The 24,883-nt window shown below is 42.5% G+C and overlaps 1 protein-coding gene across 1 annotated transcript; it reads left to right on the top strand.

Annotated features, from left to right (window-relative positions):
- Window positions 1-712: 712 nt before the first annotated feature.
- On the top strand, window positions 713-3,237 carry LOC112014197 (dynamin-related protein 4C-like). Its single transcript, XM_024058095.2, has one exon. The coding sequence runs from the start codon at window positions 979-981 to the stop codon at window positions 3,079-3,081; it is 2,103 nt and encodes a 700-aa protein (XP_023913863.1). The 5' UTR covers window positions 713-978; the 3' UTR covers window positions 3,082-3,237.
- The last annotated feature ends 21,646 nt before the right edge of the window (window positions 3,238-24,883 follow it).

Genomic DNA, 24,883 nt, shown 5'->3' with positions numbered 1-24,883 from the left:
TTTAAGTTATAATTGTGAAATTGTGAGATTATGGCTCTGTTTGGATACCACTTATTTTACTAAAAACTGAAAATTATAAAAAAAAAAAATTATTGTCCACTCTTTTTTAACTGTTTGTATGCCTTTGTGCAATGTTCATGTTCCATGAACAGTGCACTAGCGCTGGTCTTAAAAAAAAATAAATAGAAAAAGAAAAAGAAAAGAAAGAAATGTAAACGTAGATGTGGGAAGCGCAAAATGTGCTTCCCAAACGCATAGATGCGGATCAAAAATTAAAATTATTTCACTATTTAACTTATTTTTGCTACTATTTATGAGCCTTACTACACTTTTTAGCACTATTCATGTGTCATACTGTACTATTTCAATTAACTTTTACATTTATCTATAATACTTTCAGTAATAATTTTTTAGTTTCAGCAAAATAAACGGTATCCAAATACGCTCTATGATTTCACAATTTTAACTAAAATTATGTTTCAAAACACAATTTCAGCCATGGGTTTCGTACACTGTACACTCAATATGCTCTTGGAAGGAATTAGGTAATTTAATGTTTAGGGGGATGTTTGGTATTATTGTTTAAACAACAATTTTCAGTGTTTAAACACTACAATATATATTTTTGCAATACTTTTTAACACACACATATTTCCATGACACTTAAATAATTATATTAGAAATCTCTTACCAAATATACCTATCTTTTAATGAATGAGACCAGTCTAAAGAATACTCCATCCTAGTTCACTCTTATGCATCACAAACCATTTTTCTCCATAACGCATACACTATATCTCTCTCTAGCTCTCTTGCATTTTTGCTCTTAAGTTTTGCTCCTTTCTATTAAAACATGGGAGAAAAACATCATCCAAGGCGTGCTGTGGAAAGCCCAGAGCTTCAGGACGTTTGATTTTCTACATATTATAAGGCAGAGAAATGTCCCTGCCCGCTTGTTAGCTCAGCGTGCTCAAATTGATGAGAACTTGGTTGTATGGCTGGAAGAGTGTCCCAGTCAAGTGGCACATGTGTGTGCAAATGATGTATCTTCTTTACAACGTACTGAAAAAAAGTACTGAGTATTTCCTATCAAAAAAAGAAAAAAACATGGGAGAAGAAAGCTCACTTGTAGTAGCTCAAGCAGTCCAAGACCAAGATGCACCCATCATTTCATCCTACAATGATCGTATTCGCCCACTCCTCGACACAGTTGACAGCCTCCGTCACCTTATGATCACAAGAGAAGGCATTCAGCTCCCCACCATTGTCGTGGTTGGGGACCAGTCCTCAGGAAAGTCAAGTGTTCTTGAATCACTTGCCGGTATCAACCTGCCCCGTGGCCAGGGAATTTGCACAAGGGTGCCTCTCATAATGAGGCTCATGCACCAGCCAACTCCTGAACCTGATCTTTCCTTGGAGTTTAATGGTAAAGTTGTTCAAACCGATGAAGAACATGTTTCTGAGGCTATAAATCATGCCACAGAGGAGATTGCCGGGTCCGGGAAGGGGATTTCCAACGCTCCTTTGACATTGGTGGTGAGGAAAAATGGTGTGCCTGATTTAACTATGGTTGATCTTCCTGGAATTACTAGAGTGCCGGTCCATGGTCAGCCTGAAAACATCTATGACCAGATAAAAGATATTATCATGGAGTATATCACTCCTGAAGAGAGTATTATACTCAATGTTCTTTCTGCAACAGTGGATTTCACTACTTGTGAATCTATCAGGATGTCACAGATGGTGGACAAGACTGGTGAACGGACTCTTGCTGTTGTTACTAAGTCTGACAAGTCTCCTGAAGGCCTTCTTGAGAAGGTTACTGCTGATGATGTCAATATTGGGCTTGGCTATGTATGCGTAAGGAATCGGATAGGACAAGAATCTTATGAAGAGGCGCGAGTGGAAGAGGCTAGACTTTTTGAATCACATCCTCTGCTTTCCAAGATTGATAAATCTATTGTGGGGATTCCTGTTCTGGCAGAAAAGCTGGTGCAAATTCAAGCAGCTAGTATAGCTAGAAATTTGCCAGCTATTGTGAAGAGCATTAATGACAAGTTGAACTTGAATGTTGCTGAGGCGAAAAGAATGCCCCAGAAGATGTCATCTCTTACTGAGGCAATGACAACTTTCATGCAGATTATTGGATTAGCCAAAGAATCATTAAGGAAAATTCTTGTGAGAGGAGAATTTGATGAATACCCAGATGAGCAAAACATGCATTGCACTGCTCGGTTGGTTGAAATGTTCAACCAATTCTCCGATGAACTTCACAAGCATGCTGAAAGTGACCCTGCAGAGAAATTTTTGATGGAGGAGATTATGGTTTTGGAGGGAACCAAGGTTATTGGGCTGCCGAATTTTCTTCCCCGCACTGCCTTCCTTACTATCCTACAGAAAAGGGTGAAAGGCATATCTAGCATTCCAACTATTTTTATTGAGGAGGTCTGGAGTTATGTTGAGGAAATTGTTATTTCTGTCATGATGCACCACTCTGAACACTATTACCAGCTTCAGCTATCTTTCAGGCGTGCTGGACATAATCTTATAGCCAAGATGAAAGAGCGCTCTATCAACTGGGTCATGGAGATCGTTGAAATGCAGAAGCAGACGGATTATACTTGTAATCCAGAGTACTTATCTGATTGGAATAAATTAATGGTTCAACAAGATGCGTTCATGAAGTACGTCTTGACTAATGTAGATTGTCCTTCAATAATAAAGCTTGAAGGTTTCGGTGAGATTGAAGTTAGTCATCTAGAGAAATATTCTCATGTTCTGCAACTGGCTTTTGATTTGAAGATGAGAATGACAGCTTATTGGAAGATTGTGTTAAAGAGATTGGTTGACTGCATGGCTCTACATTTACTGCTCAGTATTGGGAACTTGGTGAACAAAGAGTTTGAAGCAGAGATTGTTAATGAGTTGATGGGACCTGGTGGTGGGATTGAAAGGATGCTCGAGGAGTCGCCTGCAGTTGCTTCAAAGCGACAGAAAATAAGCAAGAGTATAGAGCTGCTTAGAAAGTCCAAAGAAGTTGTTGCTAAGATCATGGACAAGATCGGTACCTATAATGATTAGGGTGTTTGCTTGTTATTTTAAATAATTGCTATGGTTTCATGTTAACAAAGTATTTTGCTTTATATGTATTTGGTTTTGTTTCCCTTTCTATGTATTTTGGTTTCTTGAAACAGTGAAAGTTTATTATCTTTTTGTGGTGGGGAGAACCAATTTTAATTTCTTGAACCTACTTAGTAGTTTTATTTTCTTCATATCTGTGAGTTTTCTATAAGTCAAGATTTCAAAACAACTTATATGCTTAGTATGTGTTTGGATTGGGCTAAAAGCTGCGTCTGCATTTGTTCTTTCCTGTTTTTTTTTTTTTTTTTTTTTTTTTTTTTTTTTTTTTTTTTTTTTTTTTTTTTTTTTTTTGTTCAGCCGCAACATTTGACTAAGTCTTTCGTGAACAATGCACGGGTCCCACAAATTCCATTTTTTAGCAATTTTTTCATTAAAAATAGGTCCCACATCACGATTCCTATATTTAAAAATTATTTTATTACAGTGTTTTCAATTTTCAGTTTCAGCAAAATAAGTTCTATCCAAACGGAACCTTAGAGTAGTGAAGAAATCCTTGAAATACTAAGAACCATTCCAAGTTAGCTTCTTATAATGCATTCTGTGATTCTTGAAAAAAAAAAAAAAAAGAAGAATGAATAGATTGGTTATGGTCATTTTCAATAGTCAGGTAGATGAAGTGAAGTCTGTAAAATAGAGAATCATTTCCTTGGAAGTGGGAAGTGGCTTATGACTATAACTGTGGGATGTTGAGCAGTTTAAGGCAACCAAGCAAAAAGATTAATTACCTATTGATGGGAACAAACTGAAACTACATTTACATTTAAATCATGCATTAATCTAAATCAATCAAGCTTTAATCTAAATCATAATAACTCATTGATTCGATCTTTTTCCCTTTTTAATCAACCTACGCCATGTTGAAGAACTTCCTGTTGGGTTTGTATGGTTGAAACAATCTTGGATATTTCTACCCATGGAAATTAAGGAGCAAATTTTTAGAATTAGCAATCTTAATACATTGATTGTCAACTTTGTTTAGGCTCACTTATTGGTATGAAGGTAAAAACAGTGATTTACTAACCAAATTTAGAGTTTGAGCTTACAAGACCTCAAAATTGAATAGATTTCTGAGTTTGGGATTCCAAATGGATCTCATAGTCATTTCATATTTTGCCTTTTTAGGAAACAAAAAAAAAGTAGTTCTCAGGTATTTCTGTTCTAACAATGTTTAATGGAACAGGGACCTCTGAAGGGGCACGCACTACCATCACTAGCTACTTGACTAAAACTGTTGCCGTATGAATGAGCAACCCCCGTGCAGAAGAGGACATTTTTCTTTAGCTCAAACTTCTCAGAAGCATACAAAGGAAAACATCCATCAACCCAGAAAGCATGGATGTTATCAAATAACAGTGTCAATATACTTCCACAATTATAAATTCAATGAGGTAGAGCCAACGTGATTGGTTGAACGTTGTAATGCCAAACTTTATGTAATTTTGTATGTGACTTCCACTTTGACCTTACAGTTAGTACCAAGATAGCACTTCTAGATTTTACTCAAAAAAAAAAAAAAGATGACACTTTTAGAAGGATAAGCCACAGAAGCAGTGCATGAACTGCCATATCAAATGTTTTAATCATGTAAAGGGACAATTTCACAGCTTATTTTCTTAAATTTTCTACTTTTTTCTTTCCTAAGTTGACAAGAATATGGGGATTCAATATATTTTCTTATCATTAGACAAGAATTTTTCGTCATGACGGGCAATGTAATGGTTACCTAACCCAGAATTAAGATCGACTTCATAATGTAGTGGAAGAGCCAATCCATGTCGCATCTGATGAATGAATGAGCCTCTGCGTGTCATCTGAGCCCTGTCCCGTGATCTGATCAAAGTATTCTCTTAGGGCCTTAAATCTCAAATCATCACCATAAATACTTGGATCCATGATCAACTCATGAACAGCAGTTTGGCCTTCAAGCATGCTTACTACAGCAGACATGGTAGGCCGAAGTGTTGGTGATGGATTGGTGCATAATAGAGCTACTTTCATAATTTTTACTGGCTCTTATTTACTGAAATTAGATTTTAAGCTTGGATCCACCAAGTTGAAAAATGTTAATAAAGAAAAGGAAGAGGGAAAAACTTTTAAAGGGTATTTCAGTCATGTTGTAAAATGTGGGATTTTGTATGCTCTACTGACACTTTAACGGCTACTTTACCATGCTTTTTTCTACTCCCGAAATGTAACAATACTTTATTAATAAAAAAAAAAATCAATTTTTGGCAATGAAAATGAAAATGTTAAAACTATTACAACTTCTATCACTACCTCACAAATGATTTGGCAATGAATGTTATAGCTACCCCTAATAATTGTTATTTTTAATGATTGGTGACACATATCACACTTTTTAGAGTGTAAAATTTATAATCTTTCACATGTAAAAGTCAGAAAATCAATCAATATAATTTTTTGTTCTACTTTTCCTGCTCCACTTTATACTCTATCAATAAATACTTGTCACGTGTTTACTTAATTAATTAAATACTATCATTATTGACTTATTAATACTATAGTTATTAATTAATAGTAGTATTTAATTAATTAGGTGAACACATGACAAATATTTATTGGTAAAATATAAAGTGGAGCAAGAAAAGTGAGACAGAAGATTTAAACTCTAATATATATTTCTCTTAATAAAACAAAATTGAAATCGGTAGATAAAAACCAAAATTCTCAAACCACTTTTTTTTGGGCACATACTGCTAGAAAATTTTCCACTCTCTTCATTTAAAGCATAAAAGTTTTATTTATTTATTTATTTTTAAGTTTCTTTGTAGCTGCGTTGGAACAGAAAATACCTTATTTTCCGTTCGTTTCAAGTTTGACTATCTGACTCTACTTCAAATTTCTATTAAAAATCTCTCTCTCTCTCTCTCTCTCTCTCTCTCTCTGTGCTTGCTTGTTTTTATAGGTGAAAACTAACTTTAGTCTCTGTTTATTTGACCCTTGGTAGTGCCTTAGTGCTAGGAGACAAAGAAAGTAACCATTGTTTTATTTAGATAATGGAGTTATCCAGTCACTCTTATTTAGCTTAGTTTTAAGCTTTTACACCAGCCATATTCATTATTTTGACTATCATTCACTTTTATTTAATTTTCAAAGTTTTGGGTGGTGTAGCATGGGTTTTATGGCGAAAAAAAATAATATTATAGGTGGTCATGTCTACAATTCATTTTTTGATTTTTGTTTTTTTGTTTTGTTTTGTTTTGTTAGATAGAAGATCACATTTTTTATTGATAGTAGTATAGGTGTTGCTTTAATAATAATAATAATAATAATAATAATATACCAGTTGTTAACTAAATAAAAAATTCAATTTTGTGAAAAAAATCAAATAAATAAATATCTAATTACTTGTTAATAAACATAACATCTTAAGAAATATTAAGTGAATTAAAAATATAATCGGTTTAGAAGAGATGTTATATAACTTGAATACAAAAATTTAATTATTAGTTTTGAATCTTAACAAGCAAGTAGAATAGATTTTATATTATAAAACAATTATGATTTAATTGATATATATATATATATATATAAAGTCTAAATTTAATTCTTACCTTAGGTCCCAAAATATATGGAGTGAGCCTTGCAAACCTGTTTGACAGAAAAATTAACACTTGTCTAGGTGGCAAGCTAAAATGTCAATAGTGGGTTAGATGAAAATTAGTAAAATTAGAGAAAATCATTCTTTATCAATTTTTCCTTCGGACCTTCTCACATAAAAATTAAGAGTGTGGGGCCCGTGGGCCTGGTAGCCTCGGCCCACTTTACGTCTGGCCCATGGCCCATTCCGAGGACTAAGGTTCGTCCGAGGAGAAGGCGTGGGAGCGTACACTTTAGAAACCCCGCCGAGAATAACCCTATCCTCGGCGGACAAGATTAATTTCAGATGGGGGAGCGGACCCAGGACAGGCTGTCACCTCCGCATTAAATGCGTTCACCTAACCCTCTGGTCGCACTAATGAAGACGTGACTCTTAGACAGGGCGACCTTGATTATTGTGAATCACTTGAGTACTGATAGTGTTGCTGATGGGACGGACATTCAAGGGGGAAACGCATGGATGATCAACAGATGGAGGGGAGAGATTGAAAGATAGGGGTATATAAGAAGGACCGATAAAGCGCCAAAAGGGGGGGGGGGGGGAGAGCTCCTCGGCACAAGGCCGAGGAGCAATTTTGAGAAGAAACTGAGGAGCATTAGCCCTCACAGGAAATGAGTTCATGATTGGGCTCCGTTGGCTTGCAAGGGCCAATTTCTTCAAACCCACTCTCTAAAAATGTATTGTTTGGGGCCTTATAAATTGAGTCCCTACAATTGGCGCCGTCTGTGGAAAGAAATTTGGGCACTAGCAGGCGTAACGGACGATTGTCCCTAGGAAGTTAATCGAAGGAAAGTGTGCAAAAAAAAAAAAAAAAAAAAAACATTGCAGAAAAGTAGATAATTCAAAGGAGAAGACAAACATCGATATTTTATTAGATGAAGAAGAGTTACAATATACAAACAAAGGCTCAGACAGGCTTGTTTTAAAGCCAACTCTACAAACAAAGGCCCAGACGGGCCTGTTTTAAAGCTAACTAAAGGGAAGGGGGCTGAGGCAGGCCTGTTTTAAGGCTACCAACAACGCCCAAGCCGGTGCGATGGCGCTGGCATGAAGAGAGGAGCAGATGCAAGGGCGCCGGGCGGCCCTTCCTTGTGTTATTCCCTTGATTCTCTTCCAGCCCCACGGTGGTTGGCCATTGGTGACGGCAACACTCTGGCACCAGACATGACGTATTCTTGCACGCTTCCACTGGCGTGTGGATGCCCCGGGGAAGGGCGTTATGTACTTCAAGGCCCCCCCTCTTGGCCGTTATGCATGGCACCGTGAGGGTGACGCACAAATTTGGCCGCCCCGGAGGTCTGACGCGGGCTAGGGCTACAACGGCTCTCGGTCGTGGAAGGAGGAATTTGGGCCTGAGCACCTTCACTCCCGCCCAAGACCACTCCATTTCTCCAGACTCTTATCACAATTCTGGCAGGATTTTCAGGGGCTCCGAAGGTTGAGAGGACATGTTTCTTGATGTATTAGAAGGTTCGTGGAGTGTAGAAGGACATTTCCCCCAGGTAGCCTTAAATAGGGGGTGAAAAGTAATAGGAACTGATGTACGCAGAATTCGAAAAGAAGGTTATCGGCAACATTAATCCTAACCAAATTCCAAGACGCCTATCAACCGTGTGATCTGCATCAGCCCAGGGGAATGTTAATGAGAGCGCGCCTCGTGTGTTGAAACGTCAAGCGCGGAATGCGAGCAGTCAGGAAGCGCCTCATAACCGATGAGGGCAGAAAGTCGAACTGAAGGTGGTGTTACTGCCACGTGTAATGTCAGAATCCCAAATCAACCTCGTCCGGAACACTGCGGATCAATGGTCCAGTCCACGTAATACCCTATTTCCGACGAGGTAAGGATGAGGTCATCATTGCGCCGAACATGGCTAAAGATAATCTTCTTCACCCAATACCTGGGTACTAGATAGAACCAAGGTATTGCATGGTCCTCAGACTCAAACCTATGGGGAAACTAGCTACTTACAGAAGAACAGAAGTGTTAGACAGAACCAAGGTATTGCATGGTCCTCGGACTTAAACCTCTGGGGAAACTAACCACGTAAATATACCTGGGTACTAGACAGAATCAAGGTATTGCATGGTCCTCGGACTCAAACCTATGGGGAAACTAGCTACTTACAGAAGAACAGAAGTGTTAGACAGAACCAAGGTATTGCATGGTCCTCGGACTCAAACCTCTAGGGAAACTAACCACGTAAATATACCTGGGTACTAGACAGAACCAAGGTACTGCATGGTCCTCAGACTCAATCCTATGGGGAAATTAGCTACTTACAAAAGAACAGAAGTGTTAGACAGAACCAAGGTATTGCATGGTCCTCGGACTCAAACCTCTGGGGAAACTAACCACGTAAATATACCTGGGTATTAGACAGAACCAAGGTACTGCATGGTCCTCGGACTCAAACCTATGGGGAAACTAGCTACTTACAGAAGAACGAAAGTGTTAGACAGAACCAAGGTATTGCATGGTCCTCGGACTCAAACCTTTGGGGAAACTAACCACGTAAATATACCTGAGTACTAGACAGAACCAAGGTATTGCATGGTCCTCAGACTCAAACCTATGGGGAAACTAGCTACTTACAGAAAAACAGAAGTGTTAGACAGAACCAAGGTATTGCATGGTCCTCGGACTTCAACCTCTGGGAAAACTAACCACGTAAATATACCTGGGTACTAGACAGAACCAAGGTATTGCATGGTCCTCGGACTCAAACCTATGGGGAAACTAACTACTTACAGAAGAACAGAAGTGTTAGACAGAACCAAGGTATTGCATGGTCCTTAGACTCAAACCTCTGGGGAAACTAACCACGTAAATATACCTGGGTACTAGACAGAACCAAGGTACTGCATGGTCCTCGGACTCAAACCTATGGGGAAACTAGCTACTTACAGAAGAACAAAAGTGTTAGACAGAACCAAGGTATTGCATGGTCTTCGGACTCAAACCTCTGGGGAAACTAACCACGTAAATATACCTGGGTACTAGACAAAACCAAGGTATTGCATGGTCCTCGGACTCAAACCTATGGGGAAACTAGCTACTTACAGAAGAACAGAAGTGTTAGACAGAACCAAGGTATTGCATGGTCCTCGGACTCAAACCTCTGGGGAAACTAACCACGTAAATATACCTAGGTACTAGACAGAACCAAGGTATTGCATGGTCCTCAGACTCAAACCTATGGGGAAACTAGCTACTTACAGAAGAACAGAAGTGTTAGACAGAACCAAGGTATTTCATGGTTCTCGGACTCAAATATCTGGGGAAACTAACCACGTAAATATACCTGGGTACTAAACAAAACCAAGGTATTGCATGGTCCTCGGACTTAAACCTATGGGGAAATTAGCTACTTACAGAAGAACGGAAGTGTTAGACAGAACCAAGGTATTGCATGGTCCTTGGACTCAAACCTCTGGGGAAATTAACCACGTAAATATACCTGGGTACTAGATAGAACCAAGGTATTGCATGGTCCTCGGACTCAAACCTATGGGGAAACTAGCTACTTACAGAAGAACAGAAGTGTTAGACAGAACCAAGGTATTGCATGGTCCTCGGACTCAAACCTTTGGGGAAACTAACCACGTAAATATACCTGGGTACTAGACAGAACCAAGGTATTGCATGGTCCTCAGACTCAAACCTATGGGGAAACTAGCTACTTACAGAAGAACAGAAGTGTTAAACAGAACCAAGGTATTGCATGATCCTCGGACTCAAACCTCTGGGGAAACTAACCACGTAAATATACCTGGGTACTAGACAGAACCAAGGTACTGCATGGTCCTCGGACTCAAACCTATGGGAAAACTAGCTACTTACAGAAGAATAGAAGTGTTAAACAGAATCAAGGTATTATATGGTCCTCGGACTCAAACTTCTGGGGAAACTAACCACGTAAATATACCTGGGTACTAGACAAAACCAAGCTATTGCATGGTCCTCGGACTCAAACTTATGGAAAATTAGATATTGGCTGAAGAATAAAGGCATTAGATGGGACCGCGTTGTGATATGGTCCTCGGATACAGGCTCGAAAGACAATTGATTATCTCATGAGACAAAATCCAGAACAGAATGAAAGTATTCAGCAAAACATTAAAGTGTAATAAGTAAAAGAAAGCATCAACTAGCGAGATAAAAGCAAAATCATTGAATATATCTTTCAAATATAAGACATACAATTTCGTTACAATGTCGCCAAGGCGAAAAGCAAAGTAAAATGAAAAAGAAAACAAATAAGAAGGCTCCGTGATGTTACAACGGGGTAGTCCAGCGAAACGATTTACTCCTCCAACTTATTGGGGAGTTTGTCTTAAGGATCCTGTTGAAAGATTTTGATTAACTACAAGGGACTCTGACTCGGAACAGTTCCTCTAAGGGATTCCCCCCAACGCTCTATGGGGCTCAGCCTCCTCAAGAGGTCTGCCAACTGAAGGCGTGTCCTCGGCAGTGTTGGTCCGACTCTCATCGGCCGAGGGTAATACAGAGCTTTCCCCGGAGGCAGTGGGAACACCCTCACGTATTGCGGGGGGGGTAATATACCCTCTCTGCCCTCCGAAGGTCTTACGAAACATCAACCCCCGCTTGGTTAAGAGCTTCGTTCCAGGTCTGGGAACAAAAACGCCTGCATACTTCAGGGACTTAGGTCTTGAAGGTAGCTTTAGTCTTGGCCACCCCCTCAGCAAATGCCTCTTCCTCTGCCTGTTCTAAGGAACGCTCCGCATCTATCCTCGCGAACTCAGCCAGATCTTTGGCCCTCACTGCCTCGTCCCTGGCGTATTCGACGACACCCTTTGTCCATATTGCCTCGGCTAGTTTTTTCTTCAGCTCGGCAATGTCTTCCTGGGCAGACCGCAGCTGGCCTTCGACGTCATGCAAGCGCTTGGTCTGATCCTCGGCCTGCTTCATGGCCGCGACTAGATCAGAGGCCGCAATGTCCCTAGCCTTTGTCATCTCCTCGAGACTCTCAGTAGCCTTCTTCAGATCTTCCTCGGATCTCTTAAAGGTACTCGCAGCCCGCAGGAACTTATCACGCTCCTTTGCCAGAGCGCTACCTTGGTCGTCAACCTCCTCGTCCAGCCTAAAAACAGCCTGGATAACCTGCCAACCGCGGTAAATACGCTGTAAAGGGGAGAGGAGGTGCCGGGTAATAAAATTCAAACGGAATAAACTAGTATCAGACGTCTTACCATGCCCAGGTATCTCTTGAGGTTATCAGCAACCTTTGGCCCCTTCATGCTCCCAAGCTCAACCATGTCGGCGGGAAGAAGAAGGGACCTTTCCAGGGCGTCGGCTACCCGAGCCCCTTCGCCTCCTCGGAAGTCCCGTATAGTAGCGTCATCCCTTAGAGGTTCTCCATGGAGCATGGCGGCGGGCAGCCAAGCCTAGGGCACGGATGTTTGAATAATTTCTTTTCCTTTTCGCTTGCCATCCAGCCTTAGTTGTTGAGAGGGTCGTCGGGCTTCATCCTCCTCTAGAGATGGATGGGATCTGCCCCATCCACCGGGTCTTTGCCCTTGGAAGATTTCTTCCTTTTTGGTTCGGGGGAATCAGGCCGAGACTCTGAGATTGGAGGGGTGCGTAAAGACCTGGTCCGTGCAGGAAAAGGCTGGGAGCTAGATAGTAGAGGCTCAGGTTGTGACTCCATCGGCACTCCCTCCCCAGACTTGCCTTCGAGCAGGTCAAGAAGGCTGGTCGGGGGCTGTCTCCTAGGACCCATCTTAGTCGGATACCAACCCTCAGGCTAATCCGCTCGGTCAAATACACTGAATTCGTCCTCACGCGAGCTTGGTTCGATCACTTCCTTTCTTTCCTCCAAGCTCCTTTCTTTGGCCTTCGCCGCTTTATGGGACAATGAAGAGCCTACCAACAGAATGCCTTCCGAGATAGAAGATCCTTCGGAATGTGCAAAACCGTCTTCTACCACAGTGATTCACCTAAGCTGAGGATCTTTTGGGTGACTCCAATCTGGTTATCGGCCTTGTTCAAAAGAAGTTCCTCACTAATGGCGGTTTCCAAGTCCTCCTTGTTGATAAAAAAAAAAAAAAAGGGGGGGGCACACGAAGGCGGGCGGATCTGCAGAAAAACAACCAAACCTCCTATGGTCAATCAATCAAGGAGAATCCTGTGTTACAGAAAGTAGAAGACTCGCAGAAATGGTGGGATTCTCTTTTGGCATGCTTTCTATGATTGGAAAGGGGTGCTCACTAAGACGGAAATTGGACCAATTTCAGAATATGTGTATCGAATTTCGTAAGCGTACAAATGAAGAAACCAAGCGGTTCAAACGAGTATTTATATCTTCAATTAAGATTATCCAAATGTAACTTCCCGCCCATAAAAGCAGGAGGTCCCTGCCGGAGGATTACCATCACACCATCGAAGGAGGGAAACCTGGAGCCGCCAAAATTTAATGCAAACGCGCTCTGAATCTCGAAGCGCCAAAAATTTACCTGTGGCAGATAAAAGGGCCCCAACGCTGACGTGGACCGAGGTTTAGCGAATCTTATGGGGGCCCGGGAATGTCAAAATCCTCCTCCCCGTCTGAGAACACGGATAATAGGATTTTGAGGGGCTATTGTGGGGCCCATGGGCCTGGTAGCCTCGGCCTACTTTACGTCTGGCCTATAGCCCATTCCGAGGACTAAGGTTCGTCCGAGGAGAAGGCGTGGGAGCGTACACTTTAGAAACCCTGCCGAGAATAACCCTGTCCTCGGCGGACCAAGATTAATTTCAGATGGGGGAGCGGACCCAGGACAGGCTGTCACCTCCGCATTAAATGCGTTCACCTAACCCTCTGGTCGCACTAATGAAGATGTGACTCTTAGACAAGGCGACCTTGGTTATTGTGAATCACTTGAGTACTGATAGTGTTGCTGATGGGACGGACATTCAAGGGGGAAACGCATGGATGATCAACAGATGGAGGGGAGAGATTGAAAGATAGGGGTATATAAGAAGGACCGATAAAGCGCCAAAAGGGAGGGGGGGGAGAGCTCCTCGGCACAAGGCCGGGGAGAGCTCCTCGGCACAAGGCCGGGGAGCAATTTTGAGAAGAAACTGAGGAGCATTGGCCTTCACAAGTGATGAGTTCATGATTGGGCTCCGTTGGCTTGTAAGGGCCAATTTCTTCAAACCCACTCTCTAAAAATGTATTGTTTGGGGCCTTACAAATTGAGTCCCTACAAAGAGGAATAAGAAATGGGAGGCATTCATGGTTTAAAAAATGGAATGATTAAAGAACCAAAAATGGGTTTAGTTCCTATTTTTACCAGTTGGGGTTTTCTGTGTTTGGATCCCAGTTCAATCGATTAAACCGGTCAGTTTAGCCCAGTTTTTGAAACAGTGGAGTCATCATGAAAGATGTTGCTTGTCATTGTTCGGGGGCCTTTTTTAGTTGCTCGGCCAGGTGTGGTTCGTTGGATTAGTGACCTTGCTAGGCTCGGGTTCTTTTTGGGGAGTTGCATCCGGAACTCAACATTGGGCCACGTGGTCCAACGGCTATCAGTGTATTTTTAAGCCTACAAAACCATTAATGCCAAAACCTAAGAATCATGATAATGGTCGAATAAATTTACAATATGCGTTTGATATAATAGCTTTGATTAGCGGTTGTAATAACAATTGAAATAAGGTAGTATTTATTCAGAGGTAAAGTAATCATGTACTCATTGATGTAAATTTAAAGATATGGAAGCAGAGTCACTTATCTTTGTATGGTTTATAGCTCCAGCTATGTAGCATCAGCGAGCTAATGGGATTCCAGCAGAATGCCAGCGGTAAAGGCTAGTTAAGCTTTCCCCTCTTATCATGCATTTAAATGAGTTTAAGCCTTGGTTAATAGTTGTAATAGTAGTTGGAATAAAGTAATATGTATTTAAATGTGAAGTAATCATATACTCAATGATGTAAATTTAAGAATAAGGAAGCAAAGTCACTTATCTTTATATGGTTTATAGCCCAGTTGTACAGCTTCGGTGAGTTGATAATATCCCAGCAGAATGACCTCAGCGGTAGAGAGGTAGTTTGCCATGATAACTTCAAGATTAAGGGGGGAAAATGGGTGCAATTGGAGGGAGAGAGAGTATGTCCAGCTGTGTGTAGGGGCTGGTTAAGCTTGCCCCTCTTATCATGCACTTAAATGAGTTTTCCCCTTAACAATGCTCTTTTAGTTGTTGTGAAGTTATGAATAGTGTTGCCTTCCATGAGAAGGGCTTTTGTATGGAGTACTTGTGCCTTTTAAGAGAAGGGCATTATGTAAGATTAATTTGTGCCTTCCATGAGAAGGGCTTTGATATGAGATCTTGGTGCCTTCTAGGAGAAGGTCTTTAGTATTAGAAGTTCATGTCTTCCATGAGAAGGGCTTTTATAAGATAGGTGGAGAAGAGTATTGAGATGTGTTTATAGGTAGCAAAACAGTAGAATTTTAGAGTGAGAGAGTGTGAGAGTGGAGCTTAGAAGAGTTGTGGTGTGTTATATGTAATGGTATAGTAAGTGTGTATGAGATTGTGTAAGAGAAGTGAAGAAAGAAATGTTTAGAGGTATGGGCAGCAAGATATATGTATTTTTCGAATATGGAAAGTGAGATAATGAGTATAAGAGAGTAATAGTATTGTAGTGTGTTTAGCAAAGTTGCTGGGATTTACTACTGGGATTTTTTGCTGGAGGATGGATGAGGGCTTATGAAGGGCATTTATGAGCTAAGGGCTGAAGAGTTTAGTTCCTAATTTGGAAACTAAAAACCTAGAAGCTCAGTACTTCATTGAGAGCTTCAGAAGATCATTAGAGGGAGAGAGAATAGATAAGTTCATGAGAGAGTCCTCCTCTATTGGTGTCCCCCTTGAGGTATTGATGAAGGGTTCCCCTTTAAAGCTGAGTTTAAGGGGGTATTTTAGCAAATAATCTTAGCCAAAATCTATCCCAACTAGCAATGAATCTTCAGAGAATCCATCCTAAAATTTGGCAAAAAAATGGTATGTTTAGCTTTAAGTTATTCTTGCTGTTTCGGGTAAGAGCTGCTGGGGAAAAAGTAGCAGAAAAGGAAATTATTTTGGCAAAAAAAAGATAGTTACTTTAGTTGGTCTTGGTTTTAGCCAAATGAGGAAAAATCAGTAATGTCCAGGCCGCTGGGTTAGCTGTCATAGCTGTTCTGAAAAGGTTGTCCCAGCTGTTAGGAAAACCTGTCACAACTGTCATGAGACAGCTATCACAGCTATCTCATACAGCTGTTTGCTTTGGGTAGAAGCCAATGAGGTCAAATGGGTGATTTTAGACTGCTAGAGAGGTTATTTCATGGATTTGGCTGAAAAATGGTAAGATCTCTTTCAAGGGTATCTTGTTATTTTGGGTATAGTAGTTGGTTATTGGGATTTCAGTATTAAATGGTTGATGATATCACTTCTAGCCAGGTGTTAAGTGCTGAATACACTGCTGGGGTTCAGTTAAAAATGTTTCATTTTTTGGGTGTTTGTGTTTTTGGTGATAGGTTCCATTACAACACATTCCTAGTAAATAATAGAAGGATTGGTTGATAGTCAAAGAAGCTTTAGAGATTTAGTCAATGTCTCATTGTGTTGTGACATAAACTTGGTGAGCAAGAAGAGTATTTAATGCTTTGCTCTGGCAGCTGGTAGAGAAATATATGGTCTAATTGTGGTAGACAGCAGATGGATATTAGAGATATCATAAATATTTTGTATATAGTTGAAGATTAAAGATAGCCAATCAGATTAGGTCATGTGTTTGAGTTGGATTTTAGCTGAAAGTAGTAATGCAGTGTATGTAGAATAATGTAATAAAGTTTCTAAATTTGTATAGTAATAGTTGGGAATTGAATGAACAGTTATTTTGTTAGCATTCAGATGGCTAGGGATATTGAGCATTTGTCATATGATGAATATCAAGTTTTAGGAAAAGAGCAATGAGAAAATTTATCATCTAAAGTGTTATATGATAAGAGATGCTTACCATATGTTACCTGCTACACACGAACTCGTCAGAGTTCAGGAAGTTAGAGAAGACATGCCAAGCAAAATGTCTCTTTTATCAACTTTAAACCATTGAAGTTTTACTGAACATACCTCTTGGCCCTTCAAACCATGACTCCCAAAGTTTCCCCAAAGAGACTTATGAGCTTGGGTCATAAGTAGAATATGAGATGATGTACCTTGGGTTTTGTTGTCATTTTGTGTAAATATGGGCTCTTGTTGAAGAAGCCGCTTGCCTTGAGTGTAAGAGAGGTAATATGGGCCGTAAGCTTTAATTCATTGCTTAAGCCCGATTCATATGTTGATGTTGATGATATCATGGGTTATGATCCTAATTGATGAAAAGGAAATATGGACCATGAATCTGCCTCTTGAAGTAAGGATCTCACAGGCCATGTGAGCCCAATCCATGTAGTTGAATGAGATATGAGCTTATTTGGGCTTTAAAGAGATTTACCCAAAAAATCAGTAATATGTTTATGTGGCATAAGTTACCAATGAAGTAATGCCATGTGGGCCGAAAAAAGAGTCCTCAACATTTAGCCCCCCGATTGCATGGGCCTATATTGCAAGGGCATGCACAAGTAATGGGTTTGCTTGAAGACTTTTTGAGATGAGGCAGTCTGAAATTGTTGACTGCTGGAGATGATAATGCTGGATTAAAGGCAGCAAGGCAATGTTGTAGCTAGATTTGGTACTACTAGGTCGAGGGTAGTAAGGTGATGTTGTAGCTGGTCAGGATTGTAGCTAGATGTGGTGCTGCTGGATTAAGGGCAGCAAGGTAATGTTACAACTGGTCAGGATTGCAGCTGGATGTGGTGCTGCTGGATTGAGTTTGTTGAAGTCAATGCATTTAGAGCTGACTTCATTCGTGTAGTTGTGATCGCAGTTGGTCCATTTAGAAATAATATGAGCGCAACTTTCAATGCTACGGCTAGAGAGGATACCATTCTTGATTTAGCGGTTTGAAGTCGTTGTTGCTGAAAGTTTGAATACTGAGTTTACAGCTGGGCAGTCTAGAATGTATTTTGACATCATAGCAGATGAATATTTTACAAATATTGCTGATTCAAGTAGTTCTTGAAGAAATTTGATAGAGATGTTCAAGATAATATGAGCTTTCCTTTGAGATTCTGTCCTTGTTGGGAGAGTTGCTTTAGGAGGCATAGAGATTGCGTGGCCACTTGTAGGATTGGCTACATGATTATGATTGTATTGATAGTTGTAAGTGATGATCATATTACTGGATCTAATAGTATTGCTGGTGCGCGCGCCTTAAGCGAGACCACTGGGCTGGGGCTCACTTGGGCTCACAACTTATTTGTGTGGTGGGCTTGAGTTTCCTACTCTGGGTCGTTCTCGACACAGAGACTCAATGAGATCACTTTTCTCTTCTCCACTGCCTAAACCACCTTCTTCTCTTTATCCACTCTTCCTATCTCCCTCTTTTTTCCTTTCTCTCTATTTTCGGTGAACCTTTTTCCAACCCCCTTTTTTGCTCCAACTCCTCATATTTATAGCTCAAGGTTAGTGGAGAGATCATGATTACTCCCATGGTTAGTGCAAGGGGAGGTCCAACACTTTTGATTATAAGTGGGTGGTTAGGTGGGAGTGGAACGCAATAAGAATGGCCTTGGAACTTGGTTCCCACTCCCGCAGAAATGCTCGGCGGAAGCGTTCGCTGAGAGATTGCCAGGTATGCAAGGGATGGGATGTTCGGACAACATTAATTCTCTATTGCTCGATAAAGGTTTGCTGAGCAATGGTCAGGTGGCAAGACTTGGGCTTGCAGTTTGTGTGGGCTTGGGCTGCGCTCTTGGGTATAGAGAGGTTGGATTCATGGGCCGTACCTTCACATTAGAGTCCTGGGCCCAAGTGGGTAAGGGTAGGATCACCATACATTAGCCCCCCCTTGATTCGTGCCCGGAACTCGGCACGAATCAAGGAATCCTAAAAGGCGCTCATTACCTGAGGAGATCAACGAGGGGATGTCTAGGGTACTTCAGAAACTCATTAATGCGCCCTGAAAAGGCGTGTTGGATTTGGCCATTCGGTTCATTCATTATTACCTGACGGTTCACGAACTGAGGCGGCGCAGGCGTCAGTTGGCATTGGTACTTGTAAGGTCTGCTCCATTATTGTTAATTAATCTTCATTATTACTGACCAACCGTTGCTCGCATCCCTTTGGTTCCTATAAATAGTCCATTCCAAATCATTCTTTTACCTTTTGCTTACTCTCTACTGTCTGAGTTCTCTCTCTACCGTGCATTCATCCGTGTATTTGTCCTTCAGCCCAAAGTAAGTTTTCTACCCTTTCCCCTTATTTCAATCTCTTCCTTCAGTTTTAGAGTTTAGGATGGGATTCGCTTTTCTTCTAAACACTGAGGCATCCTTGGCCACTTTTAGGCAAGATTTCAACATCCCTAATGATGTGGAGGTGGCGTACTGCCACGAGAGTGAATTCGCTCTCCACAGAGGGGGAAACACCGCCTTTTTTCCTCTAATGGCCATTCTGGAAGGTGGGGTCAGATTTCCTGTGGACCCCCTTCTACTCAATACCCTTAGGTATTACAGGCTGAGCCCCGACCAACTTCCACCCAACTTTTACCTGGTAGTCAGTTGTGTCATCAAGCTGAATCAGATGTTCGGCTTGCAACTAGACCATCACGACATAAACCACATGTACAGTTTGTGTGGTAGCAAGAAAACTAACTATTATCTAAAAGTTAGAAATATGAGGGTATGACTGATCTTCTGCCTACCCGATTCCAATAGGAATTCCGCCGGGGAGTTTGTCCGGGTGTGCGGCAACTGCTATGCCGGTGACTTCCTATGCCCCCTCACAAGGCGCGAAGTGGGTCTGTACTAATCACTAACTTGCTCTAGTTTTATATTTGTTATTACATGATACTAATCCACAGAATTTCTTCTGTTGCAGACGGTAGAGTGTTCACCCCAGACATTAAGGTAGTGCATGGACGGGATCTGAACTTTGTGCTCAGGTTCGAAATTTTTTTTCATTCAGATGGGCAGCTCTGAGCGTCTCATCTTATTCTTGGGGTTGATCCTGTGTATTCTACTTGGTAAGCTTTCAGTCAGGCTTTATTGGTTAATAGTCCTCTTTTATCCTACATCGATGTCTGGCACGCAAATTTTCTTCCTCCGAAGTTTATAGTAAGTGAGGCCCGTGAACAAGGTCCTCGGCATATCTGCTCCAACGAGCGTCACCCTGTGTGGGATGAGTCAACCGAGCGTGTGTCCCGAGCCCGCCGAGAATGAGCTCACGAGCAGATTCAACAGAAAGCACCCGTCCAACCTGAAGCTCTTGTCAACCTTGAGGCTCCTGCCCCGATACCGAAGAAGTAGCCGCCCAATCCTCATTTCTCCCCGAAACCGAATATGATCCAGGTGAAGAGATGGTGACCCGAAAAACGATGAAGATCAGCTATTTCATCCTCGGAGCTAGGCCTTTCACACAGCAACAGCCACCCCAGGGTCACAGCCAGACTCCTCTTCCCCCTCCTCTTGCCCTCAGTCGGCAACGGAAAAGGCAGCGTACAACCAAACAGACTCCTTTCGGCCCGAGGGACGCGCCCTCGAGGACTCCTCCCCGACCATCAAATGGCATCATGATCCGTGAGCCCACAGCTCAGACGGAGGCGCACGTGGCGTCCTCTTCCCGAACCGCATCTGCATGGAAGCCTGCCTTCGAGTTGGACAACAAACCTTTTCCTTCCGACGTGTGCATGTGGGTGTGGGAGAAGGGGGTCGGGGGTTGTGTTACTCAGTCCCTGGCGGACGTGCACGCCTTTGAGAAGGGAACGGATGAGTCCATAGGGAGGAGGCTGCAGTGGCACACCATCGCGGTAATCCCTTCGTTGTTTGTTTTATTTCCCTGGCTTCTCTTTCCTTTTCTTTTCGTACTTTATCATTGTGGATTCAATTTCCTATTTTTACACCAGCCCTTGTTACTTTGTCAGGCTGCTCAATTGGCGTGTATACTTGATGGTCGGTTGAGGGATGAACGGGAAAGGGCCCTCAAGGACGTATCGGAGGTGAATGCTAAGGAGAAGGCTGTTGCGGCCGCGAACGCGGAGGAGAAGGCCTCCACGGATGAAGAAGCTAAGGCTACCGTGGAGAAGAAGTATTCAGAACTGCAGACCCAGCTGGGGGAGACGGAACTAAAGTTGGCTAAGGCTGAAAGCGTGAACATTGTGCGTGCCGAGGAGTTGTCCAACCTAAGGGTGGCCTTGGAAGCGTCTGAGAATAAGTGGTACAACGAAGGGTTTGTTGACGCAGAGAACTCAGCCGAGCCTGTTATAAGGGATGCTCGGAAACTTGGCTTTGAGGAGGGATGGCTGGCGGCCCTGCAAGTCTTGGGGGTCCCCAAAGACTCCTCCTTGAGAGATCTCGTTCAGATTCCTTTCTTGAGTCCCGCTCCCACCGTCCACAACCCTCAGCGGCCCGTTGATGAAGAAGAGACGACCAGCCTGAGGGAGCTGGTGGAGCAAATTGATTCGCACGTGGTGTTGGACGTAAACGAAGCCAACAGAAATCCCCATGATGGTGACCAACTCGGTCAAGATTCCCCGCAGCCCCCAGTAGGTCAGCAGTTGCCCGAGACCGATGATCGAGTACGCCAGGCCGACCGTTCAATGTAGTTGCCGAACGAGACTACCGTTGTTTACTTTAGCTTTCCTTTATTTTAGCAAAAATTTCTTCCTTTTTCTTTTCCTCAGATAATTTGCCTAGGCCACCGAGTTGTGGTGGTTGAACAATTATTTCTTTTCCGAGTAGAACACTTACATGGTCACCAAGTTTTGGTGGCCAGACATTGGTTTGTTTGCTTGAAGTTTATTTTGCCGGTCATTTATCTTGATCGTTTTTTTTTAATGTTTAATGTCATGTGGCTGTACGTTTCTTGATATCGGGTTTCTCGCATGAGACACATAACAAAGAGAGAACAGGCCGAGGTGCGGGTCCTTGTTCTTGGCCAATTCCAGTGAGATGATAGCATCAGGTTTGTTGGGTTTGGACATGTTTGGTTAATTGGCCCGCCCGAGTAGCATGTTATTTCTTTTTTAAGTGTTGTCCAAGGCTTCGACTTATTTGGCAGAGTCGATTGAGCTGGGGATCAGGACTTTGTCTGTTTAGCAATTTTTAAGTATTTTGCCTGCTCGATACTTCTGGGTAGAACCGAGAGTCAGGTTACTATCCTTAGACTAATTTTTAAGGTTTCCACTTGCTCGGTGATAGGGATCGAACTGAGGAGCATGTTTATGTCCTTACGCCCATTTTTAAGGATTCCACTTGCTCGGTGATAGGGATCGAACCGAGAAGTAGGTTTCTGTCCTTAGAATAATTTATAAGGATTCTACCTACTCGGTGATAGGGATCGAATCGAGAAGAATGTTTCTGTCCTTAGACTAATTTTTAAGGTTTCCACCTGCTCGGTGATAGGGATCGAATCGAGAAGTAGGTTTCTGTAATTAGAATAATTTTTAAGGTTTCCACCTGCTCAGTGATAGGAATCGAACCGAGAAGCAGGTTTCTGTCCTTAGAATAATTTTTAAGGTTTCCACCTGCTCGGTGATAGGGATCGAACCGAGAAGAAGGTTTTTGTCCTTAGTCTAATTTTTAAGGTTTCCACCTGCTCGTTGATAGGGATCGAACTAAGAAGCAGGTTTCTGTCCTTAGAATAATTTATAAGGATTCTACCTGCTCGATGATAGGGATCAAACCGAGAAGAAGGTTTCTGTCCTTAGAATAAATTTGAATGTTTCCACCTGCTGGGTGATAGTGATTGAACTGAGAGTCAGGTTTCTGTCCTTAGAATAAATTTCAAGGTTTTGACTTGCTCTGTGATATAGATTGAGCCGAGGGTCGGTAGTAGAACAATACAAATCTGCACGAGTAAACATCATTATTCTTATTATCAAAACACATACAAGATATCACATTTAATTTAACACTCGGTGTAATGCCGATTAGTGATAGAACTTCTTCAGATTATGGACGTTCCATGGTCGAGGCAACTGTCTCTCGTCTAGGTCTTTCAAGTAATACGCCCCCATGTCGCCCACAACTGTGACCCTGTAAGGCCCTTCCCATGTTTTCGCCAATTTTTCGGCACTCATATCTCGCATATTCCCCACGGCCTTTCTCAGGACCAAATCTCCAGTGCCAAACTCCCTCACTTTTACGTCTCGGCTATGCTGATACTCCGCTAGCCATATCGTCGCCGCTTCACGGCACTCTTCCAACATATCTAAGCGTCTAACCATCATCTCGTCGTTCTGGGCAGAATTGAATCCCATGACTCGTGCACTACATATACTCACCTTGGTTGGTATCACAGCTTCAACTCCGTATGTGAGAGAGAATGGGGTTTCTCCCGTGGACCTCTTGGGGGTTGTCCGGTATGACCACAATACATTGGGCAGCTCCTCGGCCCAGTTTCCCTTTGCACCCTCCAACCTCTTCTTCAATCCATTCACAATTACCTTATTTACAGCTTCGGCCTGGCCATTACTCTGGGGATATGCGGGAGTAGAATACCTATTTTTGATGCCGAGGTCTCCGCAAAATTCACGGAAGGCCCGACTGTCAAACTGTAGCCCATTGTCTGATATAAGGGAGTTCGGCACCCCAAACCTTGTGATTATATTCTTCCACACGAACTTATTTACATCCACGTCCCTGATATTGGCCAGAGCTTCCACCTCCACCCATTTGGTAAAGTAGTCGACAGCCACCAAAACGAATCTTCGGTTACCTGTTGCCCAGGGAAATGGGCCGAGTATATCTAGCCCCCACTGCGCAAAAGGCCAGGGACTACTGATTGGGTTCAAATGGCCTGCCGGCTGATGGATTAGGGGGGCATGTTTCTGACACTACTCACATTTACGCACATCCTCGGCGGCATCTTTTTGCATTTGAGGCCACTAAAATCCTTGAGTCATTGCTTGGTGAGCTAATGAACGTCCTCCTATATGACTGTCGCACACTCCGTCATGAAGCTCGGCCAATAGTTCGCCCACTTTCATTGGGTGTAGGCACAAAAGATACGGCCCCCCAAAGGATCTCCGATACAGCTTTCAATCTCCCAATAACCAATACTGATGAGCCATTCTGCGGATCTTACTGCCTTCCTTCTCATCAAGCGGGACTCGATTTTCAGCTAGGAAGTCAACGATGGGGTCCATCCAGCATGGTCCAAGTGTTATAATAGTTGCGACATTGATCCCTGCAGCTCTCGGATCACTTGCTACCCTGATGCTCGGCTCTAGAATAAGCTTCACTTTAATTAGCCGGGGTATCTCCTCAGTTACTGATGACACCAGCGTGGCGAGGGAGTCGGCGTGCCTATTTTGTGACTGAGTAACTTGGATCACTTTCACCATTCTAAAGCTGCTTATAGCCTGCCTCACTTGCTCCAAGTATGCTTTCATTCGGGTATCTCGGGCCTCAAAACTGCCCTGCACTTGATTGACCACCAGACACGAATCTGAATACATTTCAACGTCCTGGGCCCCCAAACTTGAAACCTTCCTTAGTCTGGCTAGCAAAGCTTAGTACTCTGCGTCGTTGTTGGAGGCTTTGAAACCCAATCTATACGAGTGCTCTAACTGGATTCCTTCCACGGTGATAATGACAATCCCTGCACCGGCCCCTGTGGAGCTTGATGCTCCGTCCATGAATACCTTCCACGGGCGAGTCTCCACATTGCAAACTATCTCTCCATTGTTCTTTGGCGAAAACTCGGCAACAAAATCTGCAATGACTTGGCCCTTGATCGAACTTTGCGGTTTGTAGCGTATGTTAAAAGAACAGAGCTGAATCCCCCATTTTGCTATTTGGCCCGTGAAGTCTGATCTCTTCAATAGTGACTGTAAGGGATACTCGGTCAAGACGTAAACCGTATGAGCTTGAAAGTAATGCGTTAGCTTTCTCGTAGCATGTATTATGGCCAACACCAACTTCTCCAGTGGTAAGTATTTCCTCTCGACATCAACCAGAGTCTTGCTGATGTAATACACAGGCTGCTGGATCCCTTGGTCCCTTAGTAGCATGGTGCTCACGGCATGCTCAGACACTGCCAGGTACATGA

The sequence above is a fragment of the Quercus suber genome, unplaced genomic scaffold (genome assembly GCF_002906115.3).
Source record: "Quercus suber isolate HL8 unplaced genomic scaffold, Cork oak 2.0 scaffold_57, whole genome shotgun sequence".
In the NCBI taxonomy this organism is placed as follows: Eukaryota; Viridiplantae; Streptophyta; class Magnoliopsida; order Fagales; family Fagaceae; genus Quercus; species Quercus suber.
This window is presented reverse-complemented; position numbering and strand designations above follow the sequence as displayed.

Coding starts and splice junctions, on each gene's coding strand:
- LOC112014197 (XM_024058095.2), top strand. CDS start 979: ATGAGAACTTGGTTGTATGGCTGGAAGAGTGTCCCAGTCAAGTGGCAC.